Below are 18,861 nucleotides of genomic sequence, written 5' to 3' on the forward strand. Positions count from 1 at the left end.
GACACAATGACAAACCTGTAGTGACCACAGAGAGATGTAGAAGTTGTTTTGTTGTGAATGAATGCGAACGCTAGGGGTGAAATAGCATTAAATGTTAAATGTGTGGAAATGACTTTAACGGTTATCTTCCTTATTTTGCCTGTTTTAGAGTTCCCTTTTTTGAGGGTGTTTTGTCGCTGAGGCGACGAGTGGAGTATCGCCTCATTGAGGATGCGACGGGAGTCAAGTGTCTCATTACTCTTCCGTGGCAGGTGTTGTCATTGAGACCGTCAGCGGCGTCCCGCCAGTTGTCGTCGGCGCTCCCCAAAAAAATTCCCGCTGTCATTTTTCCTCGAGATCCACCCGCTGCTGGCTAGTGATGCGAAAGCAATGTTTTTTTTTTCAATTAAAAAAATTATTGGCTTTCTAGGGACAAAAGTGTTGGGACACACCTTTTCAACAATGGTGTGTTTTAGTCATTTTTGTCTTTACAAATTCAACTATCCAGTAATTAATTGAGTTTTGAATGAACATGTATATTTTTGCTGTGTTTTCTGATGCTTTGATTCTTCATATATATAAGGTGGCTGGTGTCAAAGCTGTGCACCGGGGGCTAGATCTGGGTCGCCAAAGTAAAGCATGCGAGTCAACTTTGTGTTTTATGATCAAATTCAAACAAAAAAAAATTTTTGGGAACATTTATTGCGTGAGAAAAACTAAATCTGTTTTTTTAATGATAAATCAGTACTAGTATTCTTATTTTATAACAGAGGGGGCGCTGATAATCCTCATCCAATCCAGTTCTAATGGATTGGGTGTCTACTAGAGATCAACTAATTGAAATTTACTGCAAAATAATTCATAATCCATATTGATCAGAAACCAAGGACTAACATTAGATGTTTAAATACCAATAAAATAACCTGTTAATCTTAGATATGATGTTTTTTTATTATTATTAAAGCCTAAAAAAGTAACACTAAGATGTTGGTGGTCAGAATTATAGTCCTGAAAAGTCATTTTTGTTCTATTTTCTTTCAATTTTGTTTGATTTCTTCTATTCCTTCATAGTCCAGGTCCTCTAATCCCGCCCCAATCCGGGCAGGTAATTAACGGTCATGTCGAACTCCTCTTGTGGCTGGATACTGAACAAGGAGGAGGAAGATGAAGAGGAAGATGATCTGTTATGTGTTAAGACGCCGAGGAGTTGTCACCGTGTGGGGTAAATGACACGAGGAGGCGAACATTAACAGAAATTGCCGCTCTAATTGGGCAAAATGATTTTTCCTGCTGGCATTACAGCTCCATGTGTGTGTGTGGGTATGTTAACTCTTTCAGTGTCTTTTGAGGATGACATACGTCCAAATATGTTCTTTCTTCATCTTTCGGGTAGGATTTTTTATCAGTTTGTCATGGTTTTTTTAATGGATTTCAGGATTTGGCGTTATGATGTCTGTTTTTAGGTATTGTTTGTGTTAAAGTGTGTATGGAGAGGGCTCAAGGCCGCACTTTGACAAGACCTGAGGACACTCCTCGGCCGCCCAGGCTCGCCTCCTTCTGTCCGGTCGCCATGGAAACGGTGCGGAGAAGGTAAAGTGGCTAAATGGCAGTGGTTTAATCAACGGGTCTCATTTTGTGGGTTCTCGGCGGGATATGTTGGCGAGATTTAAGAGAGGTAAGTCAAAGGTTTTGTGTTAAAGTGTTACGTTGAAGTGATGGGATTGGACATTTGGGCTTTGGGAAAAGGAGGGTTTTGTCATATTTTGAGGTCGGGGAACTTTGTTGAGGTCAGAGGAGGAGTTTCAATTGGAAAAAAATAGAGCTTTACCAGCATTTTGTTTCATATTGTCTTAAACTACTTTTTTTCGCTGAGGAGCTTTAGTGCTTTAATTTTTTTCTCTATCATTTTTTCGTGGCTGGGCGTGGCTCTATCGTTGCCATGGAAACAGCCTGCCAGCATCCTCGGGCTAAGACCCGAACGTAAAGAACTTGAAGTCGAATAAAAGCAGCAGACACGTCGTGAGATGGAACTCAAATTCGGATCACATAGGGCCTTCCCGACATGTGATAGGTCGCAGCGGGTGTCCCCCTTGTTTGGCCAGGGTTCCGCATGATTGTCAAAGTGTGGCTACGCCCCTTTTGATCTCTATACCCCCCCCCCCCCCCTCCACCACCCCTCCATCGGTCTCCCTTGGCTGCATGCTAAACACGTCTGAATCGAACCGCGAGTTCCACAAACGACTCCCAGTTTGCAGTCCGTTAACGGATCTCCACTACCTCCTAGAGGACACAACTAGAATTACCCAATGCTCCTCATCGTGGAAAAAAATGACAACTTTTTGTTTCTGCACCTGATCATTAATAAAACTGTTGAGTTAAATTGCAGTTTTGCACTCGCACTTTTAATGGAGAGTGACCATGCAAATTTACTTTATAATGTATTATAGATGAGAATGGGCAATGCAGTATGTGCTAAGTAAACATATAAAACACTTAGAATAACATTAAGCTAACATGAGCACTATAAGTAATGTGATTATTGTTTTGTTTCTCGTTGGCAGAAGTGGCTCTTGGTGACCTTGCAGAGAGTCATCAGGAAAGTAAAATCTTATTTCATGCCACTGACCACAATAGACATCCAAATTATTTAAATTGGGATAACTCAATGTATACATGCTCAACTTTCAGTCCCATAGGCGGCAAACACCTTAAATGCTACCACCACTCTTACCACCAGCACCACTACCACCAGTACCACTCTTACCACCAGCTCCACTACCACCACCACTCTTACCACCACCTCCACTACCACCAACACTACCTCCACTACCTCCAAAACCACCACCACCAATCTTACCAACACCACTATTACCACCACCACTCTTACCACCAGCTCCACTACCACCACCACTCTTACCACCATGTCCACTACCACCAACACCACCACCATTCTTACCACCCCTCTTACCACCACCATCACTACCACCACCATCACTCTTACCACCAGCACCACTACCAGCTCACTACCAGCACCATTACCACCACCACTCTTACCACTCCTACTCCCACTCCCACCACGTTCACCGCCATCCCCCTTCAGATTGAGTAAATTCATAGACATCACAGAACATCCAGTACTAGATGTGAACTATGTGCTGTACTTAGCAGACAGGCCATTATCATTTCTCTGCCATTTTGTGTCAGGGCAATTCTTGCAGGAACTGATGGAACATCCTTTGGAAATATAGCAATTTACTATTGCTATTCCAAAAGCCCTTGTTATGAATTAAAGTCAGATATTAACTGCCAAACCAATTCTGTGAAGATGGCCACCAGTGGAAAGCTTGCTGAATGTAGTCTTTCTGTATCTAGTTGTATATATGTGATATCTATTGAGTACATTTCCTCATTCTTCTGCTTCTAGATGGGCGGATGAAATGGACCTATAAGCTCTCACTGTCTGTCTTCTCCTTCTCCTGATTGGTGACCAAATCTGCCAACCAACACAATGCCTGCAAAGTACCTCCTGCTGCTCTGTTTGGATGTTTGTCCAAGTAAGCTCCGAAAGCAGTGGAACTTTGTCCAGACCTTCTTAAATTCCTTATTTTTCTCTTTTGCCACCACAGTCTCATTGTCACCTTTTTGTACTTGGACATATCCTGGAGAATCATACATCCCACCAAGATTGTTTTCCCCTTTCCGAGGCGACCTGAGGGGGAGCTAACAACTGTTATCCTGGAGCTAACACTATGTCAAACACAATGAGAGCTGTCATCTTCCTCCTCCTCCAGTACGGGGACTCCGCTCCGGGAGAAGGTAGGTTGGAATGCTGACCCCGTGTGGTCTCGATGTGGGAACCGGGGACAGGGACTATATTTGGAGGGCAAGTTATTAGCGACTTGGTAAAGTACTGATAATGGCGGAGGGTTCTGGGTTGTTAAAGAGGCGGCTCGGCCTAGTGTAAACACAGCTGCGACCGACAAGGAGCTCCTCAAATACCCTTATTTGAGCAGAAATGTTGGGAAAATATGAATGCGGAAAAGTACTTGTTAAGACGGCTAAGCATTCACATGCAAATGATGTCAAATAGTGAGTAAGTATAAATGTAAATATGCCACATTAAGATGTATTTATTTCCTCTTCAGGCTGCAATGGATTTGGGAAAATTGTCATTTTACTTCCAAATGGATGAACGGATTCAACCTCACTGTGGGAACCTATGGAATGCCTTCAAAATGATCCCAGGTTATACACAATTTTATATTTTTCATCAATTCTTTGCATATTATCTTGAACTAAACAGGCACATGTTTTATTATGTTAGTTCTGTGAGGGTTTATGTGCTGATATATTTTGTAATTACAAGGTAGTAATATCAAAATGTTTGTTAACATCAGTTATTTCGGTCAAATAGACTTAACTTTATTGACAAAGGCAATGCTAAGATATAATTTACCATCTGCAAAAGGCAAAATAGCATTAGCAAATAGTTTGTATATATTTTAAACATTTTAATAATATGACTAATCATAATAGCACAAAGCTTGAGTAATTAATTGTTATTACAACTGAATTCTATAAATCAATTAATAATGGAAAAAGGTTTGTATATATTTAAAAGATTTTAGTAAAATGACTTTATCATAATAGTCATATTAGTAATTCATTGTCATTACAACTGAATTCTATAAACCAATTAATGGAAATAGTTTGTATATATATTCAAAACATTTCATTAATATGACTATATTCATAATAGAAAATGGCAGAAAATTGTCTATTCTGTCATGGGATTAAAGCTCGGAGTGTGACACTAGTTAAAATAACTTTTGCAAAATACTATTTTCAAATGTCAAAAAAAAAGGTCATTTCGTTCCACTCGAACCAATGTGGCCGATTCCAATGTTTCCACCGCCGCCGCCTCTCGCTCTCCCCGGACCCCGCGGTTGTATGGAGCGCGCACGCGTGCCAAACTGCGTGGGAATGGCTGTTCGGGTGCGATGGAGTGGGTTGGGCCGAGCACTGCGAGCCGAGCGCTACATGAGTTTGTAATGTCCGCCATGTTGGCCATGGCGCATTGAACCGGGGAGGGAGAGCGGAGCGCCGGAGGAAACGAGACCGACCTAGAGCCACCGAGACGCGGGCCCGCCCGGCTCTGCTCGCGCTGCCAAGCACCGGAGCCTAGCCCCCGATCGACCAGAGCGCCCCAGGACACCGAGCCCGACCCATCCATGAGAACTAGAGGCAGCAGACTTCCTCGCAAATAGACCCCATTGATGCTGCATCTTTTTAATATCCAATTTAAAAGACAAAAAACAAAATGAGTAAATTGTCGTTTCGGGCGCGGGCGCTAGATGCTAGTAAGCCCCTGCCCGTCTTCCGCTGCGAGGATTTACCGGACCTGCACGAATATGCTTCGATCAACCGGGCGGTGCCACAGATGCCGACCGGGATGGAAAAGGAGGAGGAATCGGTACGTTATTTTAGCCGCGCGCGTTCACCGGTATGTGCGTGTGTTTTTCTCCCCACCCGGCGACGTTCAACCCCGCCGCTACGTTGCCTGCCTGCGCAGGCTCGGCTCAAAATGGCCACCGCGGCCGCTCTGGTTGAACCGCACGACGACGGATTCTCGGCCAAATCTGCCGCGTAGCCGGGCGGTTCCGGCCAGAGCGTCGCCGCGGTGTCGCTACGGGGATGACAGGCCGACGGTTCGGGGTGTCGTGGCCGCTCGCTCGGCCCCAAAACGTGGGGAAGAGCACAAAGAAGTCACGTGACGTGTAGCGCTTCCACCATTTTGTTGACTTTTCCACGGGATGGCTCGGTGGTTCGCTAGGCCGCGGTGTACTTTCAGCGTCCCGGGCCCAGAGGGAGATGCTGAGCTCGTGCCGGCTTCTGACAACCGGCCTCCCCGCATTTGACAGCTCCCCAGGCGGCCATGTGGGCTACCTTTTTCGGCCTAGCCGGTGCCATATTTGGCCCCTTTTTGACACTTAGTTCCAACATTGTTACTTTTCAACTTTTGTTCAGTGGTTATATTTATTTGTTCTCATATATGTCTAGTCATATAAAATTAGTTTTTTATTCATATTAAGATGTTTTTGCCCTTCCCACTTTCTAACAGGTGTTTTGAAAGTAACAGTTCACTCACCTCATGAACTTTTGAGTTTATTTTTTTTTATTAAGTACCTTTTAGTAAAAGTTTTATTGCACAGTGATGAATTTCAGACTACATTTGGAGACTTTTAGTGGTTTTAGCCATAAAGTTATTTTCAATAATAACAACTAGTGGTTCAGAAAAATACTGAATAGCAACAAAAACAAACAAGTTCATTTTTTAAATTAGTAAACAGAATAAAAACGACCCAATCTAAAATCTTTAATGATAAATTAAACATTGTCATCCTCAGGCAAAATAATAGACACTCACCATGTTAATTTCACGTATGGATAGGCAAATATTATTTCCCCTAATATAGTACGGGAGGTGGTTTCCACTCATTTGTCGGCCCATCTGAATAAAATTCATTTTTCTCCGTAGGGATTTATTTCTGTTAGTCTGTACTTACTTTTTTGATTGATTTTTTTGGGAGGGGGTCCCAGAGCCCATCTGTAAATCTGAGCAGCAGACACAAACGTCATGAAAACACAGACGGTACCCCGCCAAGTCAGCAGAAATGCGCCCCCCTCCTGCGCCAGACCCCCCACACTACCCCCCCCCCCACCACCACCACCACCACCTCCAGTAGTATTACATAACCGAGTGACAAAAGAGATAAAGAGGAACGTTTTACTACGAGCAGCGTGGCTTAGCTCCGTGACCTATATCTTCCGCGGGGTCACTAGAGCACGGCAGTGGGGGGGTGCTTGACCACGTGCTGGTGTCTATCGACCCTTTGATTCGCGTATTTATTTACGTTTTTTTGCTGTGTTAAAAGCTTGCCGTTTGAAAAATTTAATTGGCGCTCATTTATTTAGTGGTTTACGTGATCGGACATTTGGTCTCCAGTCTTTTGGTCGCCGTTCAAATGTACTTATATATTAAACAGTACTTAGATATTAAACAGTACTTGGATATTAAACAGTACTTGGATATTAAACAGTACTTGGATATTAAACAGTACTTGGATATTAAACAGTACTTAGATATTAAACTCTCTCATGAATATAATTTTGAGAGCTAGTTTCAACAGTAAACTCACCATTTGACCGGCGACCAAACGTCCGAGCACCACTGGTTGAGGGTTTAAGGGGAGGGATTAGTAGGTTATTATTATTTTTTTTTTTTGTACCCGTCAAGGGCAAATGTTGAATAGAAGCAAATGCAATTATAACAATTGAATATAAAGCAACATTCTAGCGGGTCAATGCAACCTTGATTTTTCGACTGGCTTCGCAGTTAGCCACAATCAGAAAGGACTTTTCTGAAAACACCTGCTGGAGGCCGCGCTTCAGTTGCCGTGGCAACGCTTTTTCGTCTTTATTGGAGGAATTTTCCGTTGCTTTGGAACGCTTAATTGCAAGAACGTGCGGCGTATTGAAAAATGTGTTTTTTTTTGTTGGATTTTTTTCAGTGCGTTGCTCTGTGCTAGAACATTTTGTACTATGTCTGTATTTGTGTTTTATATGGTTGTGCGTCAATGTTTTTGATCAATTTTATATTTTTACATTGCGGCTATTTTGTTGAAATGCATTTTTTAAATGTAGACTGCCATTCTTCTATCTCAAATGAATTGGGATGCTAACAGTAACAAGCTAACATGTTGCTTTCAATGGTAATCAGTTAAAACATGCTAAGGCCCTTAGCTAGCTATTGCCTAGGATGGAACCACAATGGCGTTTCAGTTTTTTTTCACTTACTCGTACGTCGTGGAAACGTTGACCCAATTTGTGGAAGCCGTCTGCGTATTATTATAAGTTTCGCATGGTGTGGAAATGAGTGGGAGGAAGCGCTGCTAACTTCATTGCGAGAACAAACCGTGACTGCCAAAGCCATCTGTTGCGTCTCCATCCAACTATTGGGACACAAATGCTTCAATTGAAAACATTATTGTTCTGCAATCTTTCACATCACATGTGTCAAAGTGGCGGCCCGGGGACCAAATCTGGCCCTTCCTATCATTTTGTGCGGCCCGGAAAAGTCAATCATGAGTGCTGACTTTCTGTTTTAGGATCAAATTTTAATAGAGTATAGATGAATTTTCAATTTCCTGATTTTTGTCCTTTTATATCAATAAGGGGCATTTTTTAATCCATTTTTCTGTGTTTTTAGTTAAAAAATCATTCCGTAAAATCTAAAAATGTATATAAAAAAAGCTGAAAATAAACATTGTTTTAGATCTATAAAAAAAACTGAACATTCTGGGCTTTTAATCCATTTACAAAAAAAATCTAAATATATCTAAAATGGTCCAACCCACATGCAATCAAGTTGACGTTAACGCAACCCGCAAACCAATCCAAGTCTGACACCCTTGATTTACATAATGCCCCCAACTTGCCAATTCCGAAGCACTCCAGTTGTTTTTCACCGAATAAATTCCGAGCCAGCTGAACCGTAAAATCGGTTAATTGCAAATTCGCCCCGCATTCAAAAGACAAAACACGCTGACTGCCTGTTCTTCTACCGACTCCATTTCGTAACAAAATTGGATTATTTTGCACCTCCCGTGTAACGTCTCGTCTTTCTCATTTTTCGACACAGGAGCACCATCTCCAGAGGGCCATCTCGGCGCAGCAGGTCTACGGCGAGAAGCGAGACAACATGGTCATCCCCGTCCCCGAGGCCGAACGCAACATCACGCACTACGAGTCCCTCTACCCTGGGGAGTTCAAAATGCCAAAGCAGCTTATTCACTTACAGCGTGAGTAGCCAAAACCGTCGGCGTGCGGGGGGTGCGAGTTCGTCACACTGACCGTTTTGTCTCGACACAGCTTTCGGTTTGGATACGGAGCAGCCGGACTACGACCTGGATTCGGGCGATGAGACGTTTGTGAATAAGCTAAAGAAGAAAATGGAAATTACAGCACTCCAGTTCGAAGAAATGATTGACCGGTTGGAAAAAGGCAGCGGGCAGCAGGTAAACTTGACGTTCGGTTCACTGAGTGACTTGGTTACTCATCTTTAATTGCCATTGATCATACCAGATACACTAAAATTCCCAAAAAAAAGCCCAGAAAATTCACATTTTCGATCCCCAAAAATCAAAATTTTTGACTCAAAAATCCACATTTTCCCCAAAAAATCTGAACCCTTTTTGGGCAAAGTAAAGCAAAACTTTGACTTAGAGAGGATGTCTTAAAGCGGGGGTGCTCATTACGTGCAATTAGATCACCAAAAGACAAATACAGTCATATGAAATGAATTTGTTCCGCAACTTTTTACGTAAGTAGGAAAGTACTTTATACGTAAATTCGGTCATTCGTTCAAAAAACTTAAAACTCAACCCTTTAAAAATGATCATTGTCACAATTTTGTATGAAAGATGCGAGAAACAGGCCGAAATGAAAGAAAAATAATAAGAAAATTATTTATTAATGTAATTAAATGAATAACAAGCATGCTCTATTCATACTGTAGTACAGTACAGTAAAGAATAAGCTAACATTAGCACAGAAACACATTCACATAAACACATTCAATCACAGTCAATCAGGCCACGATAATGCTACCAGGACAATTTCAAAATAAAAAAACGGAAAGATTTTGTAACTTGAAAATTTCGTACTTGGAGGCATTCGTAAGTAGAGGTACGACTGTAACTGAGAAAGCATATTTCAGTATGGCTACTTTTTGAACAGTCTACAATTTGATGCTTTTTCTTTTCAGTTTGTCAGTCTCCAGGAAGCCAAGCTTCTTCTCAAAGAGGACGACGAACTGATCAAGGAAGTCTTCGACTACTGGAGCCGCAAGAGGAAAGTGTGCAAATTCGGCACCTTTGTCTCCAACATCAAGCAAGAGAAGCGAGACGGCTCCAGCACCAGCGACCCCTACGTGGCCTTTCGTAGACGGACGGAGAAGATGCAAACCAGGAAGGTAACGTAATCCATGGACCACGGTTTAAAGGTTTAAATACGCCAACCAAGACTTAACTTTTCCTGTTTTTTTCCAGAACCGGAAAAATGACGAGGCCTCCTACGAGAAGATGCTGAAACTTCGTAGGGACCTGAGCCGGGCCGTCACCATCCTAGAGATGATCAAAAGGAGGGAAAAGAGCAAGAGGGAAATGCTACACCTCACACTGGAGGTTGTGGAGAAACGGTAAGTGGAAACACGTTAAATTGGAGATTTCAATAAGGTTTTAGACACCAGAACTTGAGTGGACAGACCCAGATTTTTGTTTTGGGTTTAAACGGGTCTCTGGCAATGTTCCCTCTAATTTTTCGTTGTTCTGGGAAGAAAGACAACCTCCCTGAGTGCACTGAGTGACATCATCATTGCTCGCCATGGGCACACCAGTATAACAACTGCCGTAAGCAGATGTATATCAATGTTCCCACTAATTTTTCATGTAAAACATGCTGTAAAACACCAAAAACATAAAAGTGGACAGAGCTACTGCCATTGACTGCCGCTTAAACGGCGCCATCATGGGGAAAGGAGTAAAAAAAAACCTTTGGATTTTATTTACTACGCGCCATTAGATTGCTGCTGCGCAGAGAAGACGAAAGTAGTGCGTTTAGAGGGAACATTGCCAATAAGCAACGATAAAATGAAAGCTCTGTGACCCTTTTTCGTACCCGTCCCGACCTCTAAACTTTCTCGCAAAACCAGCTGCCGGCAAATTGCTGCCTTCTCTGATTTGGAGTGACATTTCAATTTCCTCTAGTTTTTTTGTCTGTTCTCTTGCCAACACTTTTCCGTCTTGGACTGACAGAAACAGCATGCCCGATTTTGGCTGTGAGGTGATGGCGGAAGCGCTAGCCCAGCAAGCTCTCGTCAGACCCATCTATACCATCCCCATCATTCCCAGTGCCAACCAGTACAGACATCAGGACCACTTGGATATGATGGATTACAAGAAGGTGAAAACAACGAAACAATTTTTTTTTTTTTCGTATTGAAAGATGATACATTTTTTTTTCGTTGTTTTTGGGTGAAATGGCCAGCAGGAGAAGACGGAAATGGTGCGAACCAAAAGGAAATACGAAAAGAAACCCAAGATCCCTCCCGTGTCGGCAGCCCATCATGTGCCCTTCAATCTCAAGGACCTCAACCAGTACGACTTTCCCAGTTCGGATGACGAAGCTTTTTCGCAGGTAAGTCCAAAAAAATGAAGCCTAAAGCCTAAAGCAATGTAAATTTACATCAAATTATTTGTCAAGTTTTTTCATTTAAAAAGGGTAAAAACTTCATATTTGATGTTTTTCCATTTTGTTTTTGATTTAATTTAAAGAAAAACACGGGTAGTCGACACCTTATTATATTATGCTTAGTTTACACTTTATTTTCTAATTTTTAATTTTTCTTTAGTTTTTGTAATTTAAAAAAAGGCAGAAAAATTAGGTTTTCTTTTCAATTAAAAATAATTATCAGAGAATACTTACTGTAAACACTACAGCCAAAAACACACCACTACTATCAGCTATTTAAACAAAAACAACAACAACAAACGCCTGAACTCGAATAATACTGTTAAATATTCCATTTCAGTTTACAAAATTTTCTAACACAAAGCTCCTCCTCCACCGCAAGATTTTGCACCCAAAAATTCCAATAGATCAACAAGGGCTGGCTCCATAGGTGACTGTGTACTTCCCTTCAAAAATAGTGCTAAACTAGCCATAGCCCCTTCTCTTTTCATACCTGTAACTCAATACAAATTAACATACATGAACCTCTTAGCCAATCATCTTAAAGCCTGGCTTTTAAACCAACAAAATTGCAATCACAACCCTGTCTAAAACTGTGCTAGGTCTATGTGTGTTTAGTATATGTCATTGTTTAACTTCAACCTACACAAGGGACTAAAAAATGCAAATTAGCCCTTCAGCTACAACCTTACATATTTACATATATATGTTCATTAACATGAATATAAATCTGTTCATTAATATCTGCTGTCCCTAATTAAATAAATCAAACTCATTTTGTCATGAAGGTCAGCCCAATCGGTGTCAATTTAAAATGAATGAATATTTCAGTCTTTAAAATGCTAATAGTCAAATGTACTCAAAAATGCTTTCCAGCCACAATAACGCTATTTTTGTTTTTTTGTTTTTGGCAGATCCATTCGGGTTCTTCGGAGGGCGAAGAGGAAAGCGACCCAGACGGCTGCTACGCCTTCAGGAGGCAGGCCGGCTGCCATTATTACGCCGTAAGTGCTTTAATCTTCCTCTATTTTGGCCGAGAACATGACGCCATCATTCTCTTTGCGCCGTAGTCCAACGACCAGCGGAGCTCTGGCTGGCCTTGGACCGGCCCCCTGGACGGTGGGCCTGGGAATCCGCGCTTCCGCTACTGCCTGACTTCCCTAAACGCACCACGGCGATGTATCGGCCTGGCTCGGCGCCGTGTGGGGCGAGGCGGCAGGTAAACCCAAAAAAACACCACCCAATTTGCTTTAGAAACTGGATCACCTGGTCTTTTCCTCCTTCTAGATTCTTATTGGACCGAGCACACGCCGACCCGGACCCCACCATCTGTGAATCGGATTCAGACCCCGAAAGTGGATGTCCGCCTTGGTTGGCAAACTCCCCACTCCGCGATTCCAGTACCTCAGAATCCAATACCTCAGTCGCCATTGGATCTTCCCGCCCTCCTTCCGCCCCGTCGTCTGGTGGGACCCCGGACTTGAACCGGATTCTTTTAAATATAAAATCTTGCCGCTGGAGGCACTTCCGACCACGAACGCTGGCGCAGAACGCTTTGGAAACGGGGGACTCGCCGTTGAAAGGGGTTGCGGATTTGAGTCAGGCTACATCTGGACTAACTCCACGCCCATCTGGAGGATCCCCATCGCAGACCAAACCTGGTCTGGCCACCCCTGTTAAAAGTAAGACTTGCTATTTTCTACTTTAAGGCCGGGTGTCTCAGAATTTGGGACGATTTGCGTTTCCAGGTTAGTTTTTCAGCCCAGAGGGGTCCCTATTTTCTATCAGGCATGTTTCTGGGGAGCCTCAAAGAACAACTTGTTCATTCACGTATAGATTCTTTCATTCAGACTTACAAGTACTCGATGAATGGAGCCTTAAAAGCTTTTTAATTCTTAATTTAGCTAGCTGCTCCCCAGAGAGCAAGGTTTTAACTCACTCGAGGGTTTTTAATGATGTCATACTGCGCTTTCAAAGTGCTTCTCGGCAAAAGAACCCAGAAGGTTGATGACAATTGCGGCCATTTGAAGCCAGAAAGTCCTCAAATTACCAACGAAAATTGTCCAAATCCTCTTGTTCAAGCTTGGTGGTGGCAGCTTTTTGAACGTTCTGTGTTTGTCTCAGTGTTCACGGCCGAGCAGTACCAGCAGCACCAGGAACAGCTGGCCGTCATGCAGAAGCAACAACTGGAGCAAAGCCAACATCAGCAAAAGGACAAACAACAGCAACAACAGCAACAGCAAAGGCCACCGGCACAACTCCAGCCTCCACCACCACCACCGGCACCACGGCAACAGCAACAAAAGGAACCGAAAGAGCAACCACGTTTGCAAATCCAACACGCCAACAACTCCTTAAACGTGGCCAGCCCACTCATCAACCAGGTCTGTCCTCTTTCCTTCTCTTCTCATTTTTAATTGTGGTAATAGTCAGCAACAACCTCTAAATGTCGACAACTGGAAATAAACGGATGTCATAAATTCTGGGTGCTTTAAAATAAAAAAACTAGCCGTATTTTCTCGCATATAGGCCTTATTTGTCGTGAAGAAAATGATTGAATTGAGGGTAGGGCTTATATGCGCATAAACTAGACATGCATAAAACGCCTTAACGCAAGATTGTGGTTGATTATTTCAAAATTGAGAAAAGATAAATAGATAAAATGTATTTTGACGACATTCATTTGGTATTTGTCTACTTTCGGAATCCAGCAGACGATGTTTTTATTCATATAGTATCTCAGAAATAGTACCTTGTTTGATAGTTTATACGTGGATGGGGCTTATATGCGAGAAAATACAGTAATAACAATTAAAGACTGGAGAACCCGCAAAAGCCAATCACACATTCAAACCCAAACTAAAATCAGTGCCCCCCCCCCTCCACCCCAACTCAGGTTCTGGTGTCCAAAACCTTGGACCAGGCTACGGCTCAGTTCGCCGCTTCAGCTCTGGTCACCGCCGACCAACTCCTGGCCTTCAAGTCCAAAGAAGACCTGGTTCTAGCCGGCGGAGTCAACGGCGTCCTGGGAGCGGGTCAGTTCCCATCACAACCGACCACGAAACAAAACCAGAATCTTTCAACAAACACTTTCTTTTGCCATCAGGCGTCTTGAAGGGCCTTCACCTATCTGGCGCAGCTGCCGCCAACGCCGTTCCCGTCTCGCTGGCGGCCGCTCCCGGCAACCACGCGACGCTGGGCCTGCTGGGTTGCGGAACTCCCGGCGCCCCCGCTACCGCCGCTCAAGTCCTGATCGGGAATAACATTTGTCTGAGTGTACCGTCTGCCGGGAACCTGGCAGGGCGCCATTTGCCCCGAGCCCTGCCGCCATCTGCCTTAAAGCTGGCCGCCGCCGCCAACTTGCAGAAGCCCAAAGTCTCGGCAACGCCGGCCTTGGACATCAACTCTAGGTAAAATGGCGACTCATCGGGTTCCAAAATTTGGCTGAATCTCAGTTAACGTTGAAGTGAAAACTCACAATGTAATACTTTTGACATTTAGCACCATTGAATACCTTTAAAAAACCCATTGAATGGAATTCAGGTTAATTTTAGACTGAATTGCTAACTCGTCATTTGACAGTTTTTAGAGAAGTCAACATTCACTCTTGGAATCTTAATTCAGAGCTGCTCTGGAATTTTTACGGAGTTTATCCGGACAAACATCACAAACTCTGGGACTTTTGTCAACTAACCCTAAACTCTGGAAATCTCCCAAAAATTGTCACTTCAATTATTTTTTGAAGCAACTATTCCGGAAAAGTACCAAATTTTCCAAATTAAATGCCTCAAAAATTGACACCATTGATTTCTAGAAGGACCAAAACGCAAAGATAACCTTATTTCATAATTCTGTATTTTTTCAATAGTCTGCAAAAACACGATATCTTAATTCATGTAAAAACATGGATGTAACAATTGGATTTCACTTTTTCCTACGTTATTTTTTTTAACATTTTATATCGATTTTGGGTGAATTACACTCTGGAAACCACCTCGACATCGGTCTACTTTTCAGTCAAAAAGTTTTAACACCATCAAAAATTTCCTGGCCTGTTCTCGCCATCCACAAAAAACAATTCATAATTCCCCCAAATTTTTGTTTTTCTCAATAGGGAAAAACGTGAAGACGACAAATCGTCCCTGAGCAGTATAGCCGACAACACAGTGGCCATGGAAGTCACGTAATGACGCCTAAGGGTGGCGCCATTTTGTTTTGTTTTTCAGGTGCTGTGCATCGTGGCGTCTTTCCAAAAAAAAAAAAATTGAAAAGATAAAGAAACATGTTGTTTTTTTCCCTGTTTTTTTGTCAAGGTGTACTTTGTGCATATGTGTACAGACAGTGAGAAGCGCTTTGTACATACCACTTGAATACACCACTGTCAGTTTGTGATGTTTTGCACTTGGAGCGAAAAAGACGAGGAAAAAAAACTAACAAAAGGTGAGCGAATGAGTTGTATAAAAACATTTTATCATGTGCATGGTGCGAGTCGCTGCTGCTTTTATTTTTTATTTATTGTGCCGTGTTTACACTCGAATTTTTGTTTTCTTTTTAATCAGGATTTTTTGTTGGTTTGTTTTCTTTATTTGTACACTGTAAGTTGATTTTTTTTGTTGTTGATTTTTTTGGTATTACCAACTCGGACGAAAAAAAAGTATCTTCCCGGAAGCCTCAGTCGCTTCGTTTTTAAAGCACTATTTTTGTGAGATTTTAGTTTTATTTTTTTAATTTTTGGTCGATTTTTGATAACGACGATGCTGCTTTTTGTATTTTTTGGGGGGTTGGGGAAAAGGGGGGGGGGGGGGTCGTCCTGAGTTATTTCACGCAAAAAATAAGAGCCTCAGTTAAATTTTTTGAGTTTTTTTGTTGTTGTTTTTAAATCTCACCGACTTTTTGTATTAAGAGTTATTTTTCTATTTTATGTTTTTGTGGTCAAAAATGGATTGTAAGCTTTTTAAGTGGTAACAAGGGAGGAGTTTTTTTTAGCATTCCGAAGTGGGAAAGAGAACAAAAAAATAGCTAAAAAATAGGATGATGATGACCCTTTTTCATTTGTTTTTTTTGGGGGAAAACAAAGAAAACAAAAAAAAAATATCGAGGCTGCAAAGCCGACAAAACCACAAGTATTTTTTTGGGTGCCTTCCTTTGGGGAAATTCATCTTCTTTCTCTTCTGTGAAGAGTGCGACACAAAGGCAGCATTACTTAGTAGTGCTCTTGCACTTTGTGGGCGGGGTTTAAAGGGGTCTTCAACATTGGCCCCCGTGAGGTTTACTTGTCCCACCTGGAGCCTGAAAAGAAAAATTTCAAAAAAAAAAATGTGACTGAATTCTCACTAAAATAAGACAATAAAGCCCAGGGCATTCAATGTGAACTGCTTTGCTTAAATTAATTTCAAATGTAATGACATAGTAAGACCAGTGGGTGGTGCTACTGGACTTTAATGTGCTTTTATTGAGTTTGAAGTACGAGTTCGTTGCTTTGTATTTTAGGGGGTAGTTGTCGTTCGTTTTTGCTTTAAATGGGTGTTAATGTAAAATAGAGGATTTTTTTTTAGAGTAGAAAGTTCCATCAAAAAATTAGTTTAATGCTAATGTACTATGGCACCACCGCCTGGACATCTTATTCATGCAGGAATGTGTTTTCATATTTATTCTGAATTCATGCGATACAAAACTCGCGAAAAAAAAATTAGCTAAATTTTCCTACAAAAAACTGAATAGTAATTCAATATTATTACAAATATTTTTTAAAAAGTGCCTCAAGTGGAATAATACTGTTAAATATACCACCAAATTGTCCACTACAAAGCTAAGCAAGATTTTGCACCAAAAAATCCCAACACATTAACAATGGCTGGCTCCATAAGTGAATGTGTACTTCCCTTCAAAAACAATGCATTCACATAACTGTGAGTCAACAGCAATTAGTATCCATTAAATCCCACCTCTGAACCTCTAAATTGTCCACCAAAAACTCTGCCTCCACTGCAAAATTTTGTCCCAAAAAATCCCAACACATTAACAATGGCTGGCTCCATAGGTGAATGTGTACTTCCCTTCAAAAACAATGCATTCAAGCCAATAGCAATTAGCATATGTCAAATTCTGCCTCTGAACCTCTCGGCCAATCAGATTAAAGCCTGACTGTTATACCAACAATTTTTGGCATGTGGGAAAAAATTGTTGAGGAATACGTAGAGGTGATAAAATGTGATATCATAATAATTCACATTCTTTTAGATGTCTTTCTTCAAACACTACTTTTTCAGTATTTAATCTTCCCCAAATTAGTCTTTAAAGACCATAAAATGCTAATTATTAGTCCAAAAACAACAAATTTGGGTGGCCTTATTAATCATAGTTGAAAAAATGTCTGTCTTTGATATTTTTATGACTGTTGACTGGAAAAATGTGGCTTTTCCGGGCAGAATAAGCAACTAAAATCAGGGTCAAACACTTTCATTTTTTTGTACCTTTTCCTGGTTTTGCTGTTCTTTGTCGTCATTGGTGGAGAATTGCAACACTTGGATGAAATGTCGCGTCAAAATTTGCCATGACAGCGCTTAATTTTTTCCCTTTTTTTGTTGCTAAGTGGCTCCATGTGTGTTGTCGTTGCCACAAAAACAGTAAGATTCAAATCCAGGTCTGTTTTGGATTATTATCGTTATGTTATCATGTTTTTTTTTGCTGATCTGCAACATTTTCATTAATTATTTTTTTAAAACATTTTTTGTTCTTTGTTCGTCCTTAAAACTCATCATTTTTTGTCTAAAAAAATCTTTAAAAACCAACAACTGTAGTTGCATGTCGATAATATCAAGTTGTTTTCCTCTAAAAAAATTGCAAAAAAAACGACCAAAAAAAAAACAAACTCTGGGATATAAAAAAAAAAAATTGCCCAAAAATTGTCATTTTAGAGATTTATGAATGTTGTTCCTTTACGTAGTTTTACATAAAAAACAAAAAGCCATTTTGGTTCTTTGGGAAAAAATGTTTAAAAATAGGTCATGGAATGCCAGCCAATGGTAGCAAGGCCACCGTTTTTGGTTGTTATCGGTGACGGCGTCCCTCGCATGCCGGCCTGTCGCTCTTATCTTTATCAAGGGAAATTCCCCCGGAAAAAAAAGCTCTCGAGGCCAGACCAGGCGGCGGATTGAATCTGACGTCACGTCATTTGAATGTGAATGACTGAAGTGAAAAAGTTTCTCATGTGAAAGACTTTTAGGAGTGTTTGGTACTGTTGAAAAATTAGCATTTGGTAGTTAGCATTGTTTATTGCGAGATTGGGTTAAAGTGTGTGTGGTTTTTACGAGTTAAATGCTAAAATAGGGGAATTATTGTTGATTTTTTTTTGATAATAGTAGGTTTTCAGTTCATTTTAATTAGATTCCTTTAAAAAAATACATAAAATAGGCTTTTACTATTTGAATTTATTTTTTATGACTAACTTCAATGTATTTACTGATTTTTTTTTTAATGAAATTTATTTTATTTGGAATTTTTGCTACACTTTTTATTTTTTAAATGTATAGATTAATCTCCAAATTTTTCAACATGAGATTTTTTATTTAA

General features: G+C 41.2%; 1 protein-coding gene and 1 long non-coding RNA gene across 5 annotated transcripts; both read left to right on the forward strand.

Annotated features, from left to right (window-relative positions):
- Positions 1-958: 958 nt before the first annotated feature.
- LOC144209707 (uncharacterized) lies at positions 959-3,790 on the forward strand. 2 transcript variants are annotated; one of them, XR_013329212.1, is made up of 4 exons: positions 959-1,368; positions 1,443-1,569; positions 3,404-3,533; positions 3,606-3,790. It is a non-coding gene; the product is annotated as an uncharacterized LOC144209707 (long non-coding RNA). The 2 variants fall into 2 exon arrangements; XR_013329211.1 differs by having other exon boundaries at positions 959-1,201; positions 1,318-1,368; positions 3,404-3,790.
- Positions 3,791-4,104: 314 nt separating this feature from the next.
- Positions 4,105-16,661, forward strand: LOC144209547 (enhancer of polycomb homolog 1-like). 3 transcript variants are annotated; one of them, XM_077735931.1, is made up of 14 exons: positions 4,105-4,224; positions 8,681-8,840; positions 8,911-9,056; positions 9,806-10,012; positions 10,089-10,237; positions 10,854-11,001; positions 11,086-11,235; positions 12,204-12,293; positions 12,360-12,508; positions 12,577-12,971; positions 13,414-13,673; positions 14,186-14,324; positions 14,396-14,699; positions 15,404-16,661. In XM_077735931.1, exons 2-14 carry the CDS (start codon positions 8,741-8,743, stop codon positions 15,474-15,476), a joined length of 2,310 nt encoding a protein of 769 aa, XP_077592057.1. In that variant the 5' UTR covers positions 4,105-4,224; positions 8,681-8,740; the 3' UTR covers positions 15,477-16,661. The 3 variants fall into 3 exon arrangements, with proteins under 3 accessions (XP_077592057.1, XP_077592055.1, XP_077592056.1); XM_077735929.1 differs by lacking the exon at positions 4,105-4,224 and adding an exon at positions 4,910-5,452; XM_077735930.1 differs by lacking the exon at positions 4,105-4,224 and adding an exon at positions 4,912-5,452 and having other exon boundaries at positions 11,089-11,235.
- The last annotated feature ends 2,200 nt before the right edge of the window (positions 16,662-18,861 follow it).

Source organism: Stigmatopora nigra, chromosome 16 (assembly GCF_051989575.1).
Source record: "Stigmatopora nigra isolate UIUO_SnigA chromosome 16, RoL_Snig_1.1, whole genome shotgun sequence".
In the NCBI taxonomy this organism is placed as follows: Eukaryota; Metazoa; Chordata; class Actinopteri; order Syngnathiformes; family Syngnathidae; genus Stigmatopora; species Stigmatopora nigra.

Bases quoted from the DNA above. Each gene is read 5' to 3' on its own strand.
- LOC144209547 (XM_077735929.1), top strand. From the start codon at position 5,300: ATGAGTAAATTGTCGTTTCGGGCGCGGGCGCTAGATGCTAGTAAGCCC. The intron at 11,002-11,085 runs GTGAAAACAACG...TGAAATGGCCAG, and splicing joins ATATGATGGATTACAAGAAG to CAGGAGAAGACGGAAATGGT. The intron at 14,325-14,395 runs GTCAGTTCCCAT...TTTTGCCATCAG, and splicing joins CAACGGCGTCCTGGGAGCGG to GCGTCTTGAAGGGCCTTCAC.